Source organism: Ictidomys tridecemlineatus, chromosome 5 (assembly GCF_052094955.1).
Source record: "Ictidomys tridecemlineatus isolate mIctTri1 chromosome 5, mIctTri1.hap1, whole genome shotgun sequence".
Lineage (NCBI taxonomy): Eukaryota > Metazoa > Chordata > Mammalia > Rodentia > Sciuridae > Ictidomys > Ictidomys tridecemlineatus.
The window spans coordinates 109,614,009-109,633,337 of record NC_135481.1 but is presented as its reverse complement, the minus strand read 5'-3'; the positions used below and the strand labels follow the sequence as shown (position 1 = coordinate 109,633,337).

Sequence of the window (19,329 nt, the reverse complement as noted above, 5' to 3'; positions counted from 1 at the left end):
TATCAATTTTGCTTATTTCTTTAAAGAACCAATTCTTTGCATTGTTTTTTCTCAATTTCATTAATTTTTGGCTCCTATCTTAATTATTTCCTGTCTTCTATTGATTATGGAATTAGTTTGTTGTTCTTTTTTGGACTGTTGATGTGTAACATTAGATTATTCATTGGTAACTTTCTATTTTTTAATGTAGGAACTCAATGCTATAAACTTTCCTCTTACAACTACCTCAACACTGTCCCAGAGATTTTGCTATGTTGTATTTCTATTCTTATTTGTTTCTAAGAATTTTTTTTTAATTTACCTCCTGATTTCTTCTACAATCCATTTTACATTTAAGAGTGTATTAATCTCCAGGTGTTAGAATGATCTATTTATCTTGTTGATTTCTAATTTCTTTCTATTATGATCTGATAGAATGCAAGAAATTATTTCTCTTTTTTGTGTGTAATTGCTAAAGCTAGCTTTGTGTCCTAAAACATGATCTATTTTAGAGTAGAGTCCACTGAACAAAGAAAGTGAATTTGTTTGTTGATTGTCAAAATATTATATAGATATCTGTTAGGTCCATTTGATTGCTAGCATTTTTAGTTCTGGTGAGTGTTTACTTAGCTTATGTCTGAATGACCTATCTAATGGTGAGAATGGTGTGTTGAAATCATCCAGTATTGTTGTCTTTGGTCTTTTTGATTCTTTTTACTGGAAAGTGCTTGTTTTATGTATGTAGATGCACCATTGTTTGGGACATAAATATTTACAATCTTTATTACTTCTTGTTGGGTGATCCTCTTAACCAATATGAAGTGACCTTTGTGTCTTCTGATTAATTTTGGCTTGAAGTCTACTTTGTCTGATATGAGAGTAGCTACCCCTCCTTGCTTTTGGTCTTCATTTGCATGTTATATCTTTTTCTATCCTTTCACCTTCAGCCTGTGCATGACTTTGCCAATAAAGTGAGCTTCTCATAAACAACATATGATTGGGTCTTGTTTTTTAATCCATTCTGTCAATCTGTGTCTTTCAATGGGATTGTTTAGACCATTTTTATTCAGTGTTATTATAGAGAGATGTTATTTCCTGACATTTTGATTTATTTCTAATGCTCATTCAGACTCAAATCTCCTTTAGTTGACTATGTTCTAGTGAGATTCATCCCTATGGTGATTCTGTTTTTTATTTTTTATTTCTTCTGCATGCAATATTTCATTGACTATGTTTTATTAATACTTATAGTCTCTGCCTATCATGGAAGACAGAATCTTCAATTCTGAAGGACAGTTTTTCTGGATATAGAAATCTTGGTTGTCACCCATTTTCTTTCAGGGCTTTATATATATCATTCTATGCTCTCTTGGCTTTGAGAGTCTGGGTTGAGAAATCAGTTGAAATCCTAATTGGCTTACCTCTAAATGTGACCTGCCATTTTTTCTTTACAGCTTTTTAAATTCTTTCCTTATTTTGTAAATTAGGCATTTTTATTATAATGTGTTTGGACAGGATCTTATTTAATCTTGCCTATTTGGGGTTCTAAATGCCTTTGTATTTGCATTTTTGTCTTTTCCTAAGGTTTGGAATTTTTGTGTTATTATTTCATTGAAAAGGTTGTGCATTATTTTAGTTTGCATTCTAATCATAGTTTTTTAATATTTTTTCTTTATTCTTGATTTTATTTTCAAGATTGTGTATTTTGTTTTCAAGGCCTTCTGTATAGTCTAATTTATTGGTGATGCTTTCAATTGAATTTCAGTTTGATTTATTGAGTCTTTCATTTCCAGGGTTTTCATTTGGTTCTTATCAGAGTCTTTATTGCTTGTTGAAACAATCTTTTACTTCCTGTATTTTGAAAGTTCATTTTTTTTTGAGACAGAGAGAGAGAGAGAGAGAGAGAGAGAGAATATATATATATATATATTTTTTTTTTGTAGATGGACACAACAACATAATACCTTTATTATGTGGTGCTGAGAATCCAACCCGGTCCCGCCTGTGCTAGGCAAGCGCTCTACCGATGAGCCACAATCCCAGCCCCAAAAGTTCATTTCTTACATCTTCTTTTAGCTCATAGATTGTCTTAACTATGAATTTTCTAAATTCTTCCTTTAGCATTTTCTCCATTGTTGTTTTAATAGGATCAGTTGTTGAAGTGCTGTGGGTTGCTTGGGGTAATTTGTTATCTTGCTTTTCATTCTGTTTGTATGTCTTCCTGTCTATTGGGATTATTATCCCCCTTCTTTTATACAAGGGACTATTTAGTTTGCTTCTTTCTTTTAAGAGCCCCAGGTGGGTGAATATCTGATTATTGATAGTTGCACTCAATGTGAGTATTATGCTGCTCCCAGTATCATCATCATTTTGAGAGAAGAAACACTAAACCGTATTTACTACTATCACTTCAGAGTAAAGTCGTGTATTAACCTTAGGGAAAACAAAAACTTTTTATAGTGTTCTCCACAGCTCCTGTAATTTAGGTATAAACTTGTAGTAATGTTCTTTGAGGTTCTCTATATATAGCCCTTCTCATGCAAATTCAGGATTGTGCTTTCTAAGTAAGCCTGTGTTCTACCATCTTAAGAACTTTCCATCATTTTGGATGAGGATGTGGCTGAGTAATAGAGCCACATACTTGCCCAGTATTCTCCAGGCTTAGGGTTGGATGCCTAGCACACAAGAAAAATAAAGAAAAAAAAAGGAAAAGAATATTACATTCTTTCAAGCCTGGGAGGAGGGGATAAACATTACATTCTTTCAATCCTAGTGGGAGATATCTTCCCATTTAAGTATTTTAAAATGTTTTTTGATGGGGTTTTGTAGATTTAAAAGTAGAAATGTTATACTTCATTAAATTTATTCCTAGATATTTCATTTGGTTCTTGTTGTTGTTGTTGTTGTTATTAGTGAGGGGGAACAAGGGATTGAACTCCTGGGTGCTTTACAACTGAGCTACATTCTGAGCCCTTTTAAGTTTTTGTTCTGAGAAAAGATCTTGCTAAGGTGCTTAGGACCCTGCTACATTGTTTTCATTTTCAGTTGTTCTTTTACTAGTGTGTAAAAATAATTTATTTTTATACTGATCTTATATCCTACAACCTTGTTTAACTTGTTTATTAGCTCTCTTTTTTTGTTTGTGGATTTCTTAGGATTTTATATACAAAGTCATGTTATCTGCAAGTAAAGATGGTTTTACTTTTCCTTTTTGTTTCTTTCTGGACTAATTGTTCTAGTTAGAATATCCAGTATCATGTAGCAGAAGCTGACATCTTTGTCTTGTTCCTATACTCAATAAAGTAGCTTCCAGGCTTTCATTATTAAATATGTTTCTAGCTGTAGAGTTTTATACTCTTTATCAAGTTGAAAAAGTCCCCTTCAATTCTTAGTTTGTTGTGTTTTTATCATTAAGGAAGCAGGATTTTGTCAAGCCATTTTTCTGTGTCTGTTGAACATATATGAATGTGTTTTTTTGACATTTATTCTGTCAATATATTTAGTTGAATTTTCATGTTGAACCAACCCTGAATTTTCATCATCTTTTACACTGATGACTCATTTAGTATTCTCTGACTTGATAAATTCTACTCCAAACCATACAGATGTGCAAACCAGATACCCAAGAGTCTTTTTCTACTTCTTTATTTCCCTAATAATGATTTCATTTTAATACCCACCTCACTTTTCTCCTGCAGTTCCTCTACACTGATATTGGGAGTAATTTTTTTTCATCTAAAGATGAATCTGATATTCTGTTTTCTACTTATAGAAAAATATATCAAGTAGGAATTTATTTTTGTTTCCTGCCTTCTGCTATTGTCATAAATCCTACCAATTGTTAGATCTTTGTCTTTTCTTTCTTTTTTTTTTTTTTTTTGTAGTACTGGGAATTGAACCCAGGGGCACTCTACCACTAAGCTATATATCCAGCCTATTTTATTTTATTATTTCTCTATTTTTGTGGTTTTGTTATTGCATTATGTTTTTGTTACACATGATAGTGGAGTTCATTTTGACATAATCATAAATATATTTAACAGTTTTCTCATTCTCAATCTTCAGTACTTCCCCTTTCCCTCCTCTCTTCCCCCTTCCTGATCCTTTTTCCCTATTCTACTGCTCTTCCATTTATTTTAAAATTGGTACATTATCATTATACATAAATGTGGAATTTATTGTGATGCATTCATACATGAATAATTTGGCCAAATTCATTATGATATCTCTTCATCTACTTCTCCCTTCCCCTTGATCCCCTTTCTCTATTCCACTGGTCTCCTTTTTATTTTCATGATTTCCACCCCCAACCCCCACTTTATTACTCATTTCTGTCTAGCTTCCTCAAATGAGAAAAAACACCTGGCACTTTACTTTTTGAGTCTGGTGTATTTTACTTAGGTTGATGTTCTCAAGTTCCCTCCATTTATCAGTAAATGATATAATCTCCTTCTTTGTGGCTGAGTAAAACTCCATTGCATACACATGTATTCATCTGTTGATGGTCAATAGAACTAGTTACATAATTTGGCTATTGTGAATTTTGCATATATAAAGATTGGTATGCATACATCACTATGGTATGCTAATTTTAGTTATTTTGAATAAATACCAAGGAGTGGTCTATCAGTGCCACAGTCTGGCTGGGCACAATTCAGGAGCCACTTGTCAAAAGAAATGAACTTTATTTTTAGAACCACACACGCCAAACAAAACAGCTCCTCAGGAAAACCTTCAGAGCCCAACTGCCACCACTGGCTTCCCACAAGCCTCTCACCCTCCCCCACTCCTCCTGCTCTTGAAGCCGATTGGCTGGGTTGCGTGGGCGGAGCCAAAAAAGTCCCCCAATTAGCAGCTCCATGGTCTGAAAGGGCAGGGAAACAGCCCAATGAGCATCACCGCAGAGGAGCCAATCAGTTGGCAGCTAGAAGTTGCTGGGGCTGCTGTGAGCAAATCATCAGCTGGCAGCTGGAAGTTTGCTGGCAGCTGGAAGTTTGCTGGGGCCCCTTCGGCTGTGGCTCTCAACATATCAGGGTCATTTGGTGGTTCCATTCCTAGCCTTTTAAAGTATCTCCATACTGCTTTCCAAAGTGGTTGTGCTAATTTGCAGTCCCACCAAAAATACATAAGTGTACCCTCCCACCCCCACATCCTTGCCAGCAGTTATTGTTATTTGTATTTTAAAAAAATATTTTTTAGTTGTAGTTGGACACAATATCTTTATTTTATTTATTTACTTTTTTATGTGGTACTGAGGGCGAGCGCTTTTGTTAAACCACAATGCAAAGGAAAGACCACTGACTCCAATTTTAAATCACATTCTTAAAGCAAGCTTGTAATTCTGGCCAGGACTGTCTCTCTTGAAAACCCTGGGCTAGAGAATAGTACCCCAGCTCTCTAGGATCATAGTTTTCTGGCACAAAAAGTTGCAAAAGATAGTGTCTTGAGAACTCACAGATAACAGGATTTTGATAAGCTTAATACAAAGGCAGATAGTAGGTTAATGATCTCCATGGCTTAACATTTTAAGGTAGGGAATAAATTTAAATCCCAACATCATAATGTATGAGGCGCCACTGAGGTTTCAGAGAGGGTTGTTATCTGGTCAGGGAAAGCTAGGTATGGGTGAGTTCAAGGCATGGGCAGGAATTCCAAACAAGTTTAGAAATTGCAGTAATTTATAGTAAAACAGAAATTCACTTTTCATGACTTTGTGATGAGATGGCTCCCAATCTTAAAGTGGAATTAGGATTGGTTCATCATTCTAAGCTGAGTCACAACCCCAGCCCCTGTTCTTTGGATTTTTGATAATTGCCATTGTTACTAGAATGAGATGAAATCTCAGTGTAGTTTTTGATTTGCATTTCCCTGATTGCCAAGGATGGTGAACATTTTTTCATGTTGGCCATTTGTATTTCTTCTTTTGAGAAGTGTCTGTTCAGTTCATTTGTTCATTTATTGATTGGGTTATAGGGTCTTGCTGAAGCTGACCTTGAATTTATTCTCCTGTCTCAGCCTCTAGAGTAGCTGGCATCAAAGGCATGTGCCACTATGCCTGGCAGATCTTATTATTATTTTTAAAGACTCATAGATTACTTTCTGTGAATTATGAGTGAACTATCTATATCTTACAGTGGGATTTGTAATTTATGAAGAGTGCTACTGAATGCAGTTTTTGGACCTTAAGATTTGCTCCAATATTATCCAACAAAAGGAATGGCAAAATGAAGTGAGGTTTAAGAACAGATGAATACCAAGTAGCTAAATGGCAAATGGTAGTGTTGCTACTAATTTGTTGCCATTGTTTAGTTCATCCCTTGGGAGAGTGCTTTTCTTGAAGTTTATACATGCCATATTATATTACAAGAATGAAAATATAGTTTATAATTAATTGTCAAATATGTATTATTGAAGTAATAATGGCATAAGTTTTACAGAAGTTATTTATTTTAAATCCAAATTATTTAAAATGAATACTATCTAATGTTCACATTGATATATATGAATATTATATATACCAAATACTATAAAAGCTCTTTTAAGCGTTTTTATTGACTTATATTTTAATTCTTTATTTTGCAGTCTTGCATTGCATCCTGAACGAGTATTGGTAGCAACAGGACAAGTTGGGAAAGAGCCTTATATCTGTGTTTGGGATTCATACACTGTGCAGACCATATCAGTTCTAAAGGATGTTCATACACATGGTATAGCTTGCTTAGCATTTGACTTAGATGGACAGGTATGTGATATTTTTTTCCCTTTTTCTAAATTACGTTTTAAAATGTATACTACAAACATGATATATACTGTTTATGAATTGTGAATATTACAATAAATATTAAATGGAAAAGCAATTGATGAGAAGTATTTGTTTATCTTGGTGGAGATGTAGATGGAGTGGATAGACTTATGTAAGAAAAATAAAGACAAAAACAGACTTATCATATGAAGAGCTTTCTCAGTCAAATTAATTATTACCTTGAAAGCCAAAGAGATTCTAATTCAGTGGAATAACAGTTGTTATAGAAAATTTTAGATATAGCTCTTTTTCGAGCTGGGTATTTTGATAGGATAAATGCAAGATGTTTTGGGAAAATTAAGTTTCTCTAAGTAGTGATATACGTATTTTAATTTTCAGTTACTTTAAGGTTATCTTTATAATTGCATTTTGATTGAAAATAATGAGACAATTGTTTTTATATAAAATCAGAGTTCAAAAGAAAGGATGTAGTTACCACTATACTGCCTAGTTTTTTTTTTTTTCCAAATTGTTCTCTATTTCCAGTCAGTGATTTTTTAAAGTTAAACAAGTCAAGGGCTTTTTTGTGTGTGATGCTGTGTAGAAGTTATTATACCTAAAACATTCGAAACATGGTAGGAAGCAGATTTTTCAGATGTGGTTAATTTATAATCTTTGAAAGTTTTAGGTTAAAATTGGACTTTAAAATCATTTTAACTTTTAGAAAAATTTTAGTTACACAGTTTTTATTCATAAAATTAGTTTTTATGAATCATTTAGGATTACTTTAAATCTAGATTTTTACAAAAATAGATTGTAGTGTGTTCTTTCCCTCTTAGAAACAATATCCAGTAGATATTTCATATATTACTCAGAGGAATAGCTTGATTTGCATAGATTAATATTACTTTCTGATAACAGATAAGTTTCTGGTAAGGGATCTATAAAGACTTACCTGGAACCTGTTATTGGGGAAGAGTATATTTCTGGGTTTAATGTTGCTATATAGTAGTGTTTAGCAATTCCAGAAACTTAATTATGTCCCATTTTTGCTGTTGTCTTTCAAGTCCCTTAATCTCCTCATCAGAGTTTCATTTTTTTTTAAAGAAAAGAGAATAATACTTATTCTTTCCTACTTCACTGGAGTATAAAATATTATGAAGCAAATCTACAAAGTGATTTTTTAAAATTATTTATCATTTAAGGTATTATGAAATTCAAGATGTTTTAACTATAAGCATCTGCGTACTTTAAGTGTAAAGGTTTTCTTCTTAATTTAAAATTGCCCTCTTAAAATGTAATATATTGCATTGCTGAGGAAATCCAATGAGAAATCACTTCCACAACTTTTACTAGTTGAAGGCCTTTAATTTTGCTTATTTGAGCAACTTACAAGAAAATCTTGGATGTATGTTTTTTATCATCGTAGATATTCATAAGAACATGTTACTAAAATTTTAAGCTTATAAAAACACAAAAAGATGTGGAGCACATATTAAGTGCCAGGCATTTTGCTAGGCCTGCATTATCTCATTTAATCTTCATAACAACCCCATGAAATAGATACTGTTATTATCTCTATTTTACAGATAAAGAAACTGAGACTTAGAGAGGTTAAATAACTTGTCCCAGGTTACACAGCTAGTAAATGGAGCCAGAGCGGGAACCCAGGTCAGTCATATTCCAAAGCTCATGTTTTTAACAGGAATGCTCTACTGCCTCCCAAACATGGAACGTAGGAGGTGGTTACTTATATTTCAAATAGAATTCATCCATTTTAAGTATAGTCAAAGCTAAAATGTAAGGAAATGCTGCCAAATAAAGATTAAGAAATTATGTTAATACTTTAACTTGAAAAATATTTGAGCAAACATATCTGTTTATATCTATAAACTGTTTATGGGATACCAAGTAGGGAATGTTGTCTAATTTTTGCATTTTCTGCTAGATTGAAACCATAAGTGATCATTTAGGATTTATCCAATCAGTAAGTTTCCTAGTTGGTGGTAATGCTGAGTGTTCTTTTCCTAGGGGCTTTCTTCTAAATAAATTGAATATGCACATTAATACTGGCTGTCTGCCTCATTGAGGATAATTAGGGCCTGAAAAGGCTTTTTATATGTATCTCATTCAGAGTACATGGGAGAAGAAGTAGGAGGATGAGAAATTGAACTGATTTTTTTATCTTGAATGTATCACCATAATTCATAAGAACACATTTCTCATATTTAGCTACATATACGTTATAGTTACAACTCTGCTAGTTTATAGAATTAACTGAGAATAAAGTCATTTTTAACCAAAATTGTGTTAATTATAGTCTGGTACAAAATAGAATGCTTCGGCTTATCTTTGACTTTTAGTACATAAAGTGAACCATTTTTGCAAAATTAATGTATACATGGGAAAGGGATCATGACTTTTTTCCCAAGGGCCTTTTGTTAATCTCTTGTTATGTAGACATATCTCAAGTGCATAGTCTATTATTCTTGAATTTTTTCTTCTATTGTCCTGCCAGGTCCTAACTTCTAATGGCCTTAAATATGATTTGGCCAGTATTTGCTACAATAAACTTTGTATTATCTGTAAAATTGATAATTTCATTCTGTAACGCTAAAATGTTTAATTCTTATAAACATAGATAGGAAGGCCTTCCATAGAAGAATCAAAAGTTCAGTTGCCTATTAATTTGAATTTATTTCACAGTTGTATTGTAGGATGCTTCTTCTTACTTGAGTGTTTGGTGTACTGCTTCAAATTCAATTAAAGGGCACAAATAAGATTTTGTTTGGGATAGGATCATGGAGGAATTTGGGAAATGGGGTAGATTACTTCTTTGTTATTTTTTAAAGAGCCTTTCCTTATGTCTCAGAAGAACATGAAAGAACATGTCAGTGTTCTTCAGAAATCTGTAGCCTGCCGGTACTATCATTTATTTTCCCTTAATGATTATATGAACCCATGACTTTAATTTTCATACCAGTTAACAGTGGCTCTTGCTTCTCTCAACTCTGAATAGTCCCCTTGAATATATTCCCCTATAGAATTTATAGTATTCTATAGAATTTATAGCCCCCTGTAAATATTTCATATTATACATTTAAACTTGTCTCTTTATTTTAACTCTAAAAAATTGACAATAAAGCTTAGCTACCAATATACTTCTCTAGACTTGTCTCTTGCCACTTCCCTATTGATATTCCTTTCCTCAGTTACATTGAATTACTGGCCTTTTTAAAAAAATTGGTTCTCTTTAGTTATACATGACAGTAAAATTCATTTTTACATAATTATACCAGAATGGAACATATCTTATTCTAATTAGGACCCCTTCTGTGGATGTACATGATGGTGGGGTTCACTGTAGTGTTTTCATATATGTGCACAGGAAAATTATGTCAGATTCATTTCACTGTCTTTCCTTTTCCTATTCCCCTTCCCTTCTCTCTTTTGAAAGCACTAGGATCTTGAAGTCTTGGTTCCTTGGTCTTTTCTACCTGTCTTTTACTTTATCTTTGAAGATGTGGGTTGTGTTACTTTTTCTGGAAAACTTTCTTCAACCTCTTTGTTACCTACCTAAACTAGATTAAATGTGAGAAAAGATGATAAGTTAAAAATGTATAGAAAGCTAGAAGAGGAGGTGGTGTTTGCTTTGTTGTTTCTCCCCTTCTTGTTTGTTGTTGCTTGACTTATGCTTAGGGAGTTTGATTTTGGTTGTGATGTTTGTCAAAGCCACAGAAGAACAACTCCCAGGCTTAGTTTGTTATTGCCTGTACAGAGTTAGATGTTTAGATGTGGGTGTGCAAATGCACCTGCTGAGGATCAAACCCATGCTAGGCAAATGCTTTATCACTGAGCCACATCCTTATCCCTAAAGCTCTATTTGGATACATGAAGTTTTCAGAGTTTTTGGTTTCCATGTGTGTATGATGAGCTGAGCCAGAGAAAAGAGGCATGAATAAAAAGGACTATTTCTCACTTTATGTTTGTCTGGTGAAAGTTTATTCTTTACACACTATGCTATAGCAATAAGTAGATACCTTTGTTTTAGCTAGATATTTTCTGATACTCTCTGGTTCTGAATATTAGAGTCCTCTGATGAGCAACATATTCTCTCATTCTCTGTAATTTCTCCTAGCTTGATTTGATGGAGAGTCATGACAAACTGTATTCTATATTCCTTTTGTGTGATTTATTTTTTCTGCCCATTTGATTTCAACAGTAATTCTACTTTGCAGAAGCTGTTTCTAACTGGATACTAGATGGCATTTCTCATTTGGACAGGTAGAGTTGATGGGTTCTTAAACTTATTATGATTATGGTAAATTACTGGTGATAATGATTGTGAACACTTACTTAACATTAACCACAAGACGGGCATTTTTCTAAGTTCTTTATGTATAATATGTTAATTTTTCATATTATCCTATGAGGTACTTTTATTATCCGCATTTAATGGGTAAGAAAAGTAAAGTAGAGAAAGGCTAGATAACTGCCCAAAGTCACCCAAGTAGTAAGGCATGATGCTCAAACCTAGATAGTCTACTACTAGAATCTACATTTTAAACCACGTTTGGTAAATTTTTTATAACAATTCAGATAGGAAATATTTTAAGCTTTGTGAGCCATATGGTCTCTGTTGTAGCTATTCAACTCTGCATTGTAATGTGAAAGCAATCATAGACAATCTGTGCAAGAATGAATGTGGCTGTATTTCAGTAAAACATGACTTACAAAAATAGGGTATAGGCAGGATTTGGCCTGAGGATATACTGTTAACCCCTGCTCTAAAGCACGAATTTTCAAAATACATGTTTTGTGTTATTCTTTAGATTTTTTCTGTGATTTATTCTTTTTTTTTTAAATGGAATTATTTCCCATTCCAAACTGTGATTTATTCTTTGGTCCTTCAGTAACTTAGAAGTATATCGTGTAGTTTTCAAATATTTGGGGAATTTTCTAAATAACTTTCTGTTGTTGTTACTTAATTCTGTTATTGTCAGGGAATATACTCTATATTTTAATTTTATCTAATTTGTGGCTACTTTGTTATCCAAAATTTTGTAATCTTCATGAAATTTTATGTGTACTTAGAAAGGACATAGAAAAGCATATTCTGCTTTTTCTTTATTTACTCCTGTTAATTGTGCTATTGTTGTCTTTAATTTTACTTTTTGCATATTTTGCAAAACACATAGTAACTATTGTCATTTTTGCCTTAACCCATTTCAAAAAAGAAATTTTGAAATGAGAAAGTATTATTTACATATTTACCTTTGGAGGACTTTTATATGTGTAAATCAAATTTGTATTTGGTATCATTTTTCTTCTGCCTGAAAAAAACTTCCTTTATCATTTACTCAAGTTCTGATTTGCTAATAATGAATTTCCTCAGGTTTTTCTTTTTTTTTTTCTTTTTAGAGACTGAGTCTTGCTATATTGATCAGACTTGCATAAAACTTCTTAAGAGATCCTGTTTAGCTCCTAAGTAGATGGGATTGTAGGCCCACATGCCGGCTTCTCAGCTTTTGTTTACTTAAAGAATATTTTGACTCAGTTTCCAAAAGATAATTTTGCTAATTTTCTGTTGATTTATTTTTACCCCTCAGCATTTTATCTATTTATTTGTTTATTTGTGGTGCTGGAGATTGAACCCAGAGCCTGTGTATGCGAGGCAAGCACTCTACCAACTGAGGTATATCCCTAGCCCTACCCCTCAGCATTTTAAAGAATTTGTCTATTGTCTTCTGGCTTGCATCATTTCAGATGAGAAGACTAGGATCATTTTTAATCTTTGTTCTTCAAATCAAACTCTCTTATTTTCTGTCTGCTTTTAAGATTTTTTCTTTAGTTCTGATCTCAGAATATGCTTACCATGTGTCTTAATACATATATTTTCCCTGTGTTAATAATTAAGCTGGTTGGGATTTGTTCAGCATCTTTTATTTGTAGATTTAGGGTTCTCATCAAATTCAGAGCTTTTGGCTATTATTTTTTCAGTTTTTTTTTTCTTTTTTCCACTCTTTTCCCTCTCCTTTTGGAACCACAATTATGTGTATGTGAGACATTTGATATTTTCCTAAAGGTAATTGAGGCTCTATAAATTATTTTTTCCTTTTTCTTTCTTGGCTTTATTTTAGATGATTTCTATTACTATGTATTTTAAGTTCATTTTTCTTTTCACCATTGTCTAAGCTGCTATTAATTCTTCAGAGTGAATTTTCATTTCAGATGATGCAGCACTTAGTTTTTATAATTCCTGGTTCTGATTCTGTTGGCTGATTTCTTTCCTCCTGGTGATTGGTCATATTTCCTTATTTCTTCACATGCTAGTAATTTTTTTATTATATCTGGTCATTGCGTATGTTACATCTTAAATGCTATGCTTTATTTATTTATTTTTTAAAGCTGTTGATGGACCTTTATTTTATTTATTTTCTTTTTTTTACATGGAGTGCTGAGAATTAAATCCACTGCCTCACACATGCTAGGCAAGCACTGTACCAATGAACCACAACCCCAGCCCCAAAAGTTGTGTTTTATTGTATCCCTTTAAGACATATGAGCATGGTTCTGGTAGGAAATTAAATGTATTCTGTATCAGTTTAATTCTTGTGAAAAGCTTGCTTTTGGAGGAAGCAGGCGAGCTATTCTAGCTTTTCTTCTAGGACTAAACTTCACTTGAAGTGTCACCCTCCTGGAGTCTAATGAATACTCATGAATTCAGAGATATATCTTCATTCTAGCTGTTGGGAATTTGAGTAATTTCTGATCCTTTGGGATTTCAGAATTGTTTTGGTTTTAGTTCCTCATGATCTTTCTCTAGAATTTCTTCTGTATGTGGTCTTGTGGAATGTATCCTATGCATGCAGAGAATGGTGTTTTCAGATCTCACTTACAGACAGAGTTTCTGGAGCTCTTTCTCTGCACTGCAAATTTTAGTTATCTTGGCTTCTCTGAACTCCAGGCTGTGCCTTTAAATCAGCAAATATACTGAGTTCTGTTGGATTCTACCTTTATGTGCTCTGAAAATTGCCTCCCAAGTGAAAGCTGAGGCAACTGTAGGACTCTCCTTGTTTTCCCCCTTTCCAATCATGCACAGTGCTTTACTTCCAATTACAAATGTCTGAAAAGATTTCATTTTATATACTTTGAACGGTTTCTAGATGTTTATGGAGGGGAACAAGTTCAGACCCTGATACTCCTGCTTGGCTAGATGTCTTTCATATTTCACATTCTCTCTCATTTTTTTAATATTCTCATGTGCTTTTTTTAGCTTTTTAAAATTATTTTTTAGATATACATGGCAGTAGAATGTATTTTGACATATTATACATACATGAAGTATAGCTTAGTATAATTAGGAACCCACTCCTGTGGTTGAACATGATGAGAAGTTTCACTGGTTGTGTATCATATGAACATAGGAAAGTTATGTCTGATTCATTCTACTATCTTTTCTATTTCCATGCCCTCCTCTCTTCCCGTCATTCTCCTTTGTCTAATCCAGTGAACTTCTGTTCTTCCCTCATCGCCTTATTGTGTATTAGCAACCACATATCAGAGAGACAATTAGGCCTTTGGTGTTTTGGGACTGGCTTATTTCACTTAGCATGATAATCTTCAGTTCCATCCATTTACCGGTAAATGCCATAATTTCATTCTTCTTTATGGATGAGTAATATTTCATTGTGTATACATATCACATTCTCTTTATTCATTCATCTATTGAAGGGCACCTAGGTTGGTTCCACAGCTTAGCTATTGTGAATTAGATTGCTATAAGTATTGATGTGGTTGTGTCACTGTGGTATGCTGATTTTAAATCCTTTGGGCATATACTGAGGAGTGAGATAACTGGGTCAAATATGGTTCTCTCTTTCTTTCCATCTTACTTCTACTCTTATCAACTATATTTTCATGACCTTCTAATCTGCTATTCCATTGAGTTTTTAATTTTATGTTTTGTTTTTCATTCCTTGAAGTTCATTTGTTTGATCACATTTCCTTGGATGCTTTTCATATTTTCCTAATCTTTGCTCATATGCAGACATTTTGAAGCCTTAATTTAATTTCTCTATTTACATTAAGCTTATTTGATATTGTTTATATGATAATTCCAATATCTGAAGTATATTGAAAGGTTGATCTTGCTGATTGTTTCAGCTCATGATCTCTTATTTCCTTGTGTTTGTGGGGTTGTTTAGTTTATTTTAATTGAGTTTCTACCAGTAGAAATTTTTTGAGGGATAGATTGAAAGTTTTATATTTCCTAATACAGAATTTATATTTGCCTATTTCATGTATTAAAGTTGCTCAAAGACACAACCAACCCTTAGGACCACTCTGCATGAAATTTCTCACTTAAGTGATCCATGATTAATGTGAATATAAGTCATACAACAATGTGAAGGCAGCTTTTGGTTACAAATGTTCAGGGAGATTTTTCTTCCCCTTTTTTCATCACTACCCCTTTTTAAAAAAGGGATAATTTCTTATTCACTGCTTTAGTCAGAGGTCAGTTCAAATTCCCATATTGGGTAGGCTCTAGACTTTATCTCCTGTTCTTCTTTGATATGCAGCACAAAAATTGGGTACAAGGGTTCATCTGATACCTGTAGAATGGAATAATATAGATGCTGTATTACCTTTCAGGATTCCCACTGGGGATCCCTTTGTTTTGTTTCCAGTTTTCCTAATTCTTTAACTTCTCAGCAGTATATCTAAAATGATTTTATTACATTTTTTCTACTATTTTTAGTTTTTGGCATGAGTTATCTTTAGGATATTTTGTCAAACTGTCTCTTTGTTTCTTGGTATAAAAAAGTATATGTATGTGCAAATATTGAAATGTATTTCCTTTTCTCTATGGGCTCTATGAAATATAGATGTGTAAGGTTTGATGTTTATTAAACCCCTGAGTAGAATTTATTTACCATTTATAATTTGGTGGTTCTTTGATTTGTTTGCCTTTTTTATTCCTTCCTTGACTTCTTGGACATAATCCAGCGCCTGGTTTCAGTTGGACTGGATTCAAAGAATGCAGTTTGTGTTTGGGACTGGAAAAGGGGGAAAATGTTGTCTATGGCTCCTGGTCACACAGATAGAGTAAGTATTCTCCTTTGGAATTTATAATGAGTACTAGACAGGAAAAAAACAAGAGAGAGTTTAGGGAATTTTATTCTTCTGTTTTGTTATTGCCAGATAGGTCATAGTTCATTGAAAATTTCCAACTCTTAAAAATTATACAGTTGTGGGGGAGGGGAAAAGATGGAAAGAAAAATGGGAATCATCGTATAATTATGGAGGTTCTTTGTTAGGTGATGAAATGTTCTAAAACTGTAGTAAAATTCTACAAGCATTCTGAGAAACATTGGATTATACGCTTTTAATTATAATATGTGAATTAGATCCCAGTAAAGCTGTTTAAAAATAAAAATTTAAATTTAAAAATTTAAAGATTGTACAATTATAAATACCCATAAAATCTTAGAATGCAAATGTATTATAGGACTTGAGTCAATACGTGTGGTATTAAGCACAAAACTTTTAACCCAGTGTTTGCTTCAGTAAAAGCTGTGCATTTTTCTGTTAAAAACCCAGGTTTATTGAGTATAATTGATTTATAAAAGACTTCATATATATAATGTGCACAGTCTGATGAGTCTATACATGTGCAAACAACCATTTTTGAAGTATCAATTTTAAAATTAAATGAGTTTGTGTCTAGGGTCTCTTTAGTTTCATTTACTAGTAATATATTTCATATGGATTATAGTTAAGGTGAAAAATATGTTGTTTGTGTAATTATGTGTTAAAATTATGTATGTGTATGGGCTAGGGATGTAGCTTGTGGTAAAGAGCTTGCCTAGAATGTGCAAGACTCTGGGTTCAATCCTCAGCACTGCAAAAATGATAAAGTAAGAAAAATTAAAATATTTTTATAAATTTTTAGAACCCTAACCATTTTTTACTTTGGAAACTAGTTAAAATATAGATTCCCTATTCCAAGTTATGTAAGGTTAATATAAGGAATATTTTGTCAGCTTCCTAATTAAATATTACACTGATTCTATAGACATGTAAAAAATTCTATAAATTTTTAAAAATCTCTAATTTTGTGAGTGTATGTGTAGTTAAATCCATGCCTGAAGCAGCAACAAGGCATAATCAGTGATTCTGTTTTGTAGAAATCTGAATCTGTAAAAGTTGTGCAGAAAATTTTAAGTACATTTGCATTTTGAATAATATACTTGGTTTTCAGCAAATCTCAAAGGAGCATGTTATATGGTGTCTCTCATTCATACACACACAATTTAGATGATTATTAACATGTTAGATATATTTTATTAGACAACTATGTTTTCTGAGTGACTTAGATCAAAGAATTTCACATAATAGCAGTTTGGATTTAGTAAATAGACTAATTTTAAAAGATTATATTGTCAATGGGATTTTAAAAAGCATTTTGTAGTCCTTTGCATTAATATATTTTTTATGTAATCTATATAATGATGAGTTGTTAAACATTAACTTATGTTCTCTTTCTTCATTATCATTGAAAAGTATTTCTAAAATTTTTTGAGATAGTAAACATTTTAAGTTAGATGATAATAGGAGTCAAAAAAACATGGTGAAAACCCTCAGATTGCAGGATAACTGAATTATTTTTTAAATGGTTTTCTTTCATTTATTTCTTAATTATGTGTTTCTAGTATATGTTTTATTTCATCTGAGTGTTTGCTTGTAACAAAATGCTTTGTATGTATTTAAACTTTGTGGGATCTTAGATATGAACAAAGCCTGGAGACCTGCAAAATTTAAGTATATGTAAATTAATTGTATTTGACCCATAAACAGTAAGAAAACTAAAGAATAAAAGTAAATTGCTGTGAAATAAATGTTTAGATCCTTTATGAAAGTAATTCTATGTGATAAAAAGCTATAAAAATATTCCTTATTTCTTATTGTGTAAGTATTTAGTGTATGTTCCATTCAGAATCTCACCCCTTTAAAAAAATTATGCAGGCACCTGCATAATTTAAGCCATTCTTGTTATTTGTGAATAAATTCTTTTTTTTCCCCCTAGTACTGTGAATTGAACCTAGGGCTTCACACATGACAGGCAAGCACTCTACCACTGAGCTATATCCCCAGCTCTTTTGTATTTTGTGTTTTGAGATGGTCTCACTAAGTTGCCCAGCTGGCCTCAAACTTTTGATCCTTCTACCTCAGCCTACCCCAAAATTCTTTAAAAAAATTTTTTTAAAAAGTAGTTTTGAATTTTGCTCCAATAGTTGCTTTATAAAATTCATTGAAGCTAATAGTTTTTATTTCTTATCATTTTCATATTTAATTTAGTTCTTATAAAATTTTGAAATGTGGGATTTTTGATCATGATTTATTGAGGCTGCTGTGGTTTCTGATAGGTTTGGGTAGTTTGATTTTTTGGACAGTATTTTTAAATGATTCTGGAAATAAATATTTTAACCATGAATCTGGTTTATTTACAGATATTTGATATTTCTTGGGATTTGTACCAGCCAAATAAACTTGTCAGCTGTGGTGTAAAACATATCAAGGTACTAGAAGGGTCTTATTTTATAATAGTCATGTTTAGTTTTCTACTTTTAAGTATGAATCACATTATTAACAATTTAGGATTAGTTTTAGAATTTTGACAGTACTTTTTATGAAAATGTCAACTTTTTAATGTTCTTATATTAAATTAATTATTTATTTTGTAATTACTTCTAGTATTCTGAGGGACGTAGGCATGAATAGGTAATTAATGAACCACTCTCCATAAGGCGTTTATAATCTCATGAGGTAAAATTTACAGTATTCTTGTTTCTTCAGATTTCCCTCACAAAGTAAAATGTGAGACTAGGAAACCAAGTGGGCCAAGTTTTTCATTTGCAGGACTAGAGTGGTATGGTAGAAACAACATGGATAGAATTGACTGTCATGTATTAGATGTTTAACCTGGGTGAGTCATTTAACCTCTTTGAGCTCTTTTCCCATCTTGAAACTATAACTGTTTTTACCATCCTCAAAGATTTGATGATTTAAAAGGAAGCATATGTTCAAGTGCTTATAATAGTGCCCAATGAGGGTCTGCTTTCTGAAAGTGATCTTTTTCTTTTTCTATGTTTGCTTTCTGATTTGACTTTAGCCTTGATAGCCACTATTTATTTTGCTTATGCAAGCTCTGAGTTTGTTTTGTAATTATAGTTCAGGTTTTGAAGTCCATAGTCAGTGGTGATATTCATTCCTATGTCTATAGCAACTTTTAAATCACCAGTGCAAACTGCAAGTACTTGCTTTTTTTCCACTGTCTTATGTAACAGTTCTTAAAATCAGATAATTTGAAATAAGTAAGAATCTGTGTTCCAACCTTCTTTATGATATGTTCACCTCCATCCATATTTTCTCCAATAAGTCTTTTTTTAAATATTTTATTTTTTAGTTGTAAATGGACAAAATATCTTTATTTTATTTTTATGTGGTGCTGAGGATTGAACCCAGGGCCTTGCACGTGCTAGGCGAGTGCTCTACAGCTGAGCCACAACCCCAGCCCTCCAATGAGTCTTTATTGCTGCTATAAT

The 19,329-nt window shown here is 32.5% G+C and overlaps 1 protein-coding gene across 16 annotated transcripts in view; it reads left to right on the top strand.

Annotated features, from left to right (window-relative positions):
* The window catches only part of Eml5 (EMAP like 5), a 182,609-nt gene that overhangs the window by 20,364 nt on the left and 142,916 nt on the right, over positions 1 to 19,329 (top strand). For 11 of the 16 annotated variants that reach the window (XR_013439198.1, XR_013439199.1, XR_013439200.1 and 8 more), the window contains exons 2-4: positions 6,562 to 6,721; positions 15,731 to 15,829; positions 18,235 to 18,303. Coding sequence is in view for 13 of the 16 variants with exons in the window: in XM_078050668.1 (XP_077906794.1) it covers positions 6,562 to 6,721; positions 15,731 to 15,829; positions 18,235 to 18,303 (328 nt within the window). In the remaining 3 variants the exon portion in view is untranslated. Of the gene's footprint in view, positions 1 to 6,561; positions 6,722 to 8,311; positions 8,393 to 10,349; positions 11,006 to 12,141; positions 12,417 to 15,730; positions 15,830 to 18,234; positions 18,304 to 19,329 lie in introns of those variants that run through there. The other 5 variants (XM_078050672.1, XM_078050673.1, XM_078050674.1 and 2 more) reach the window with 5 other exon arrangements.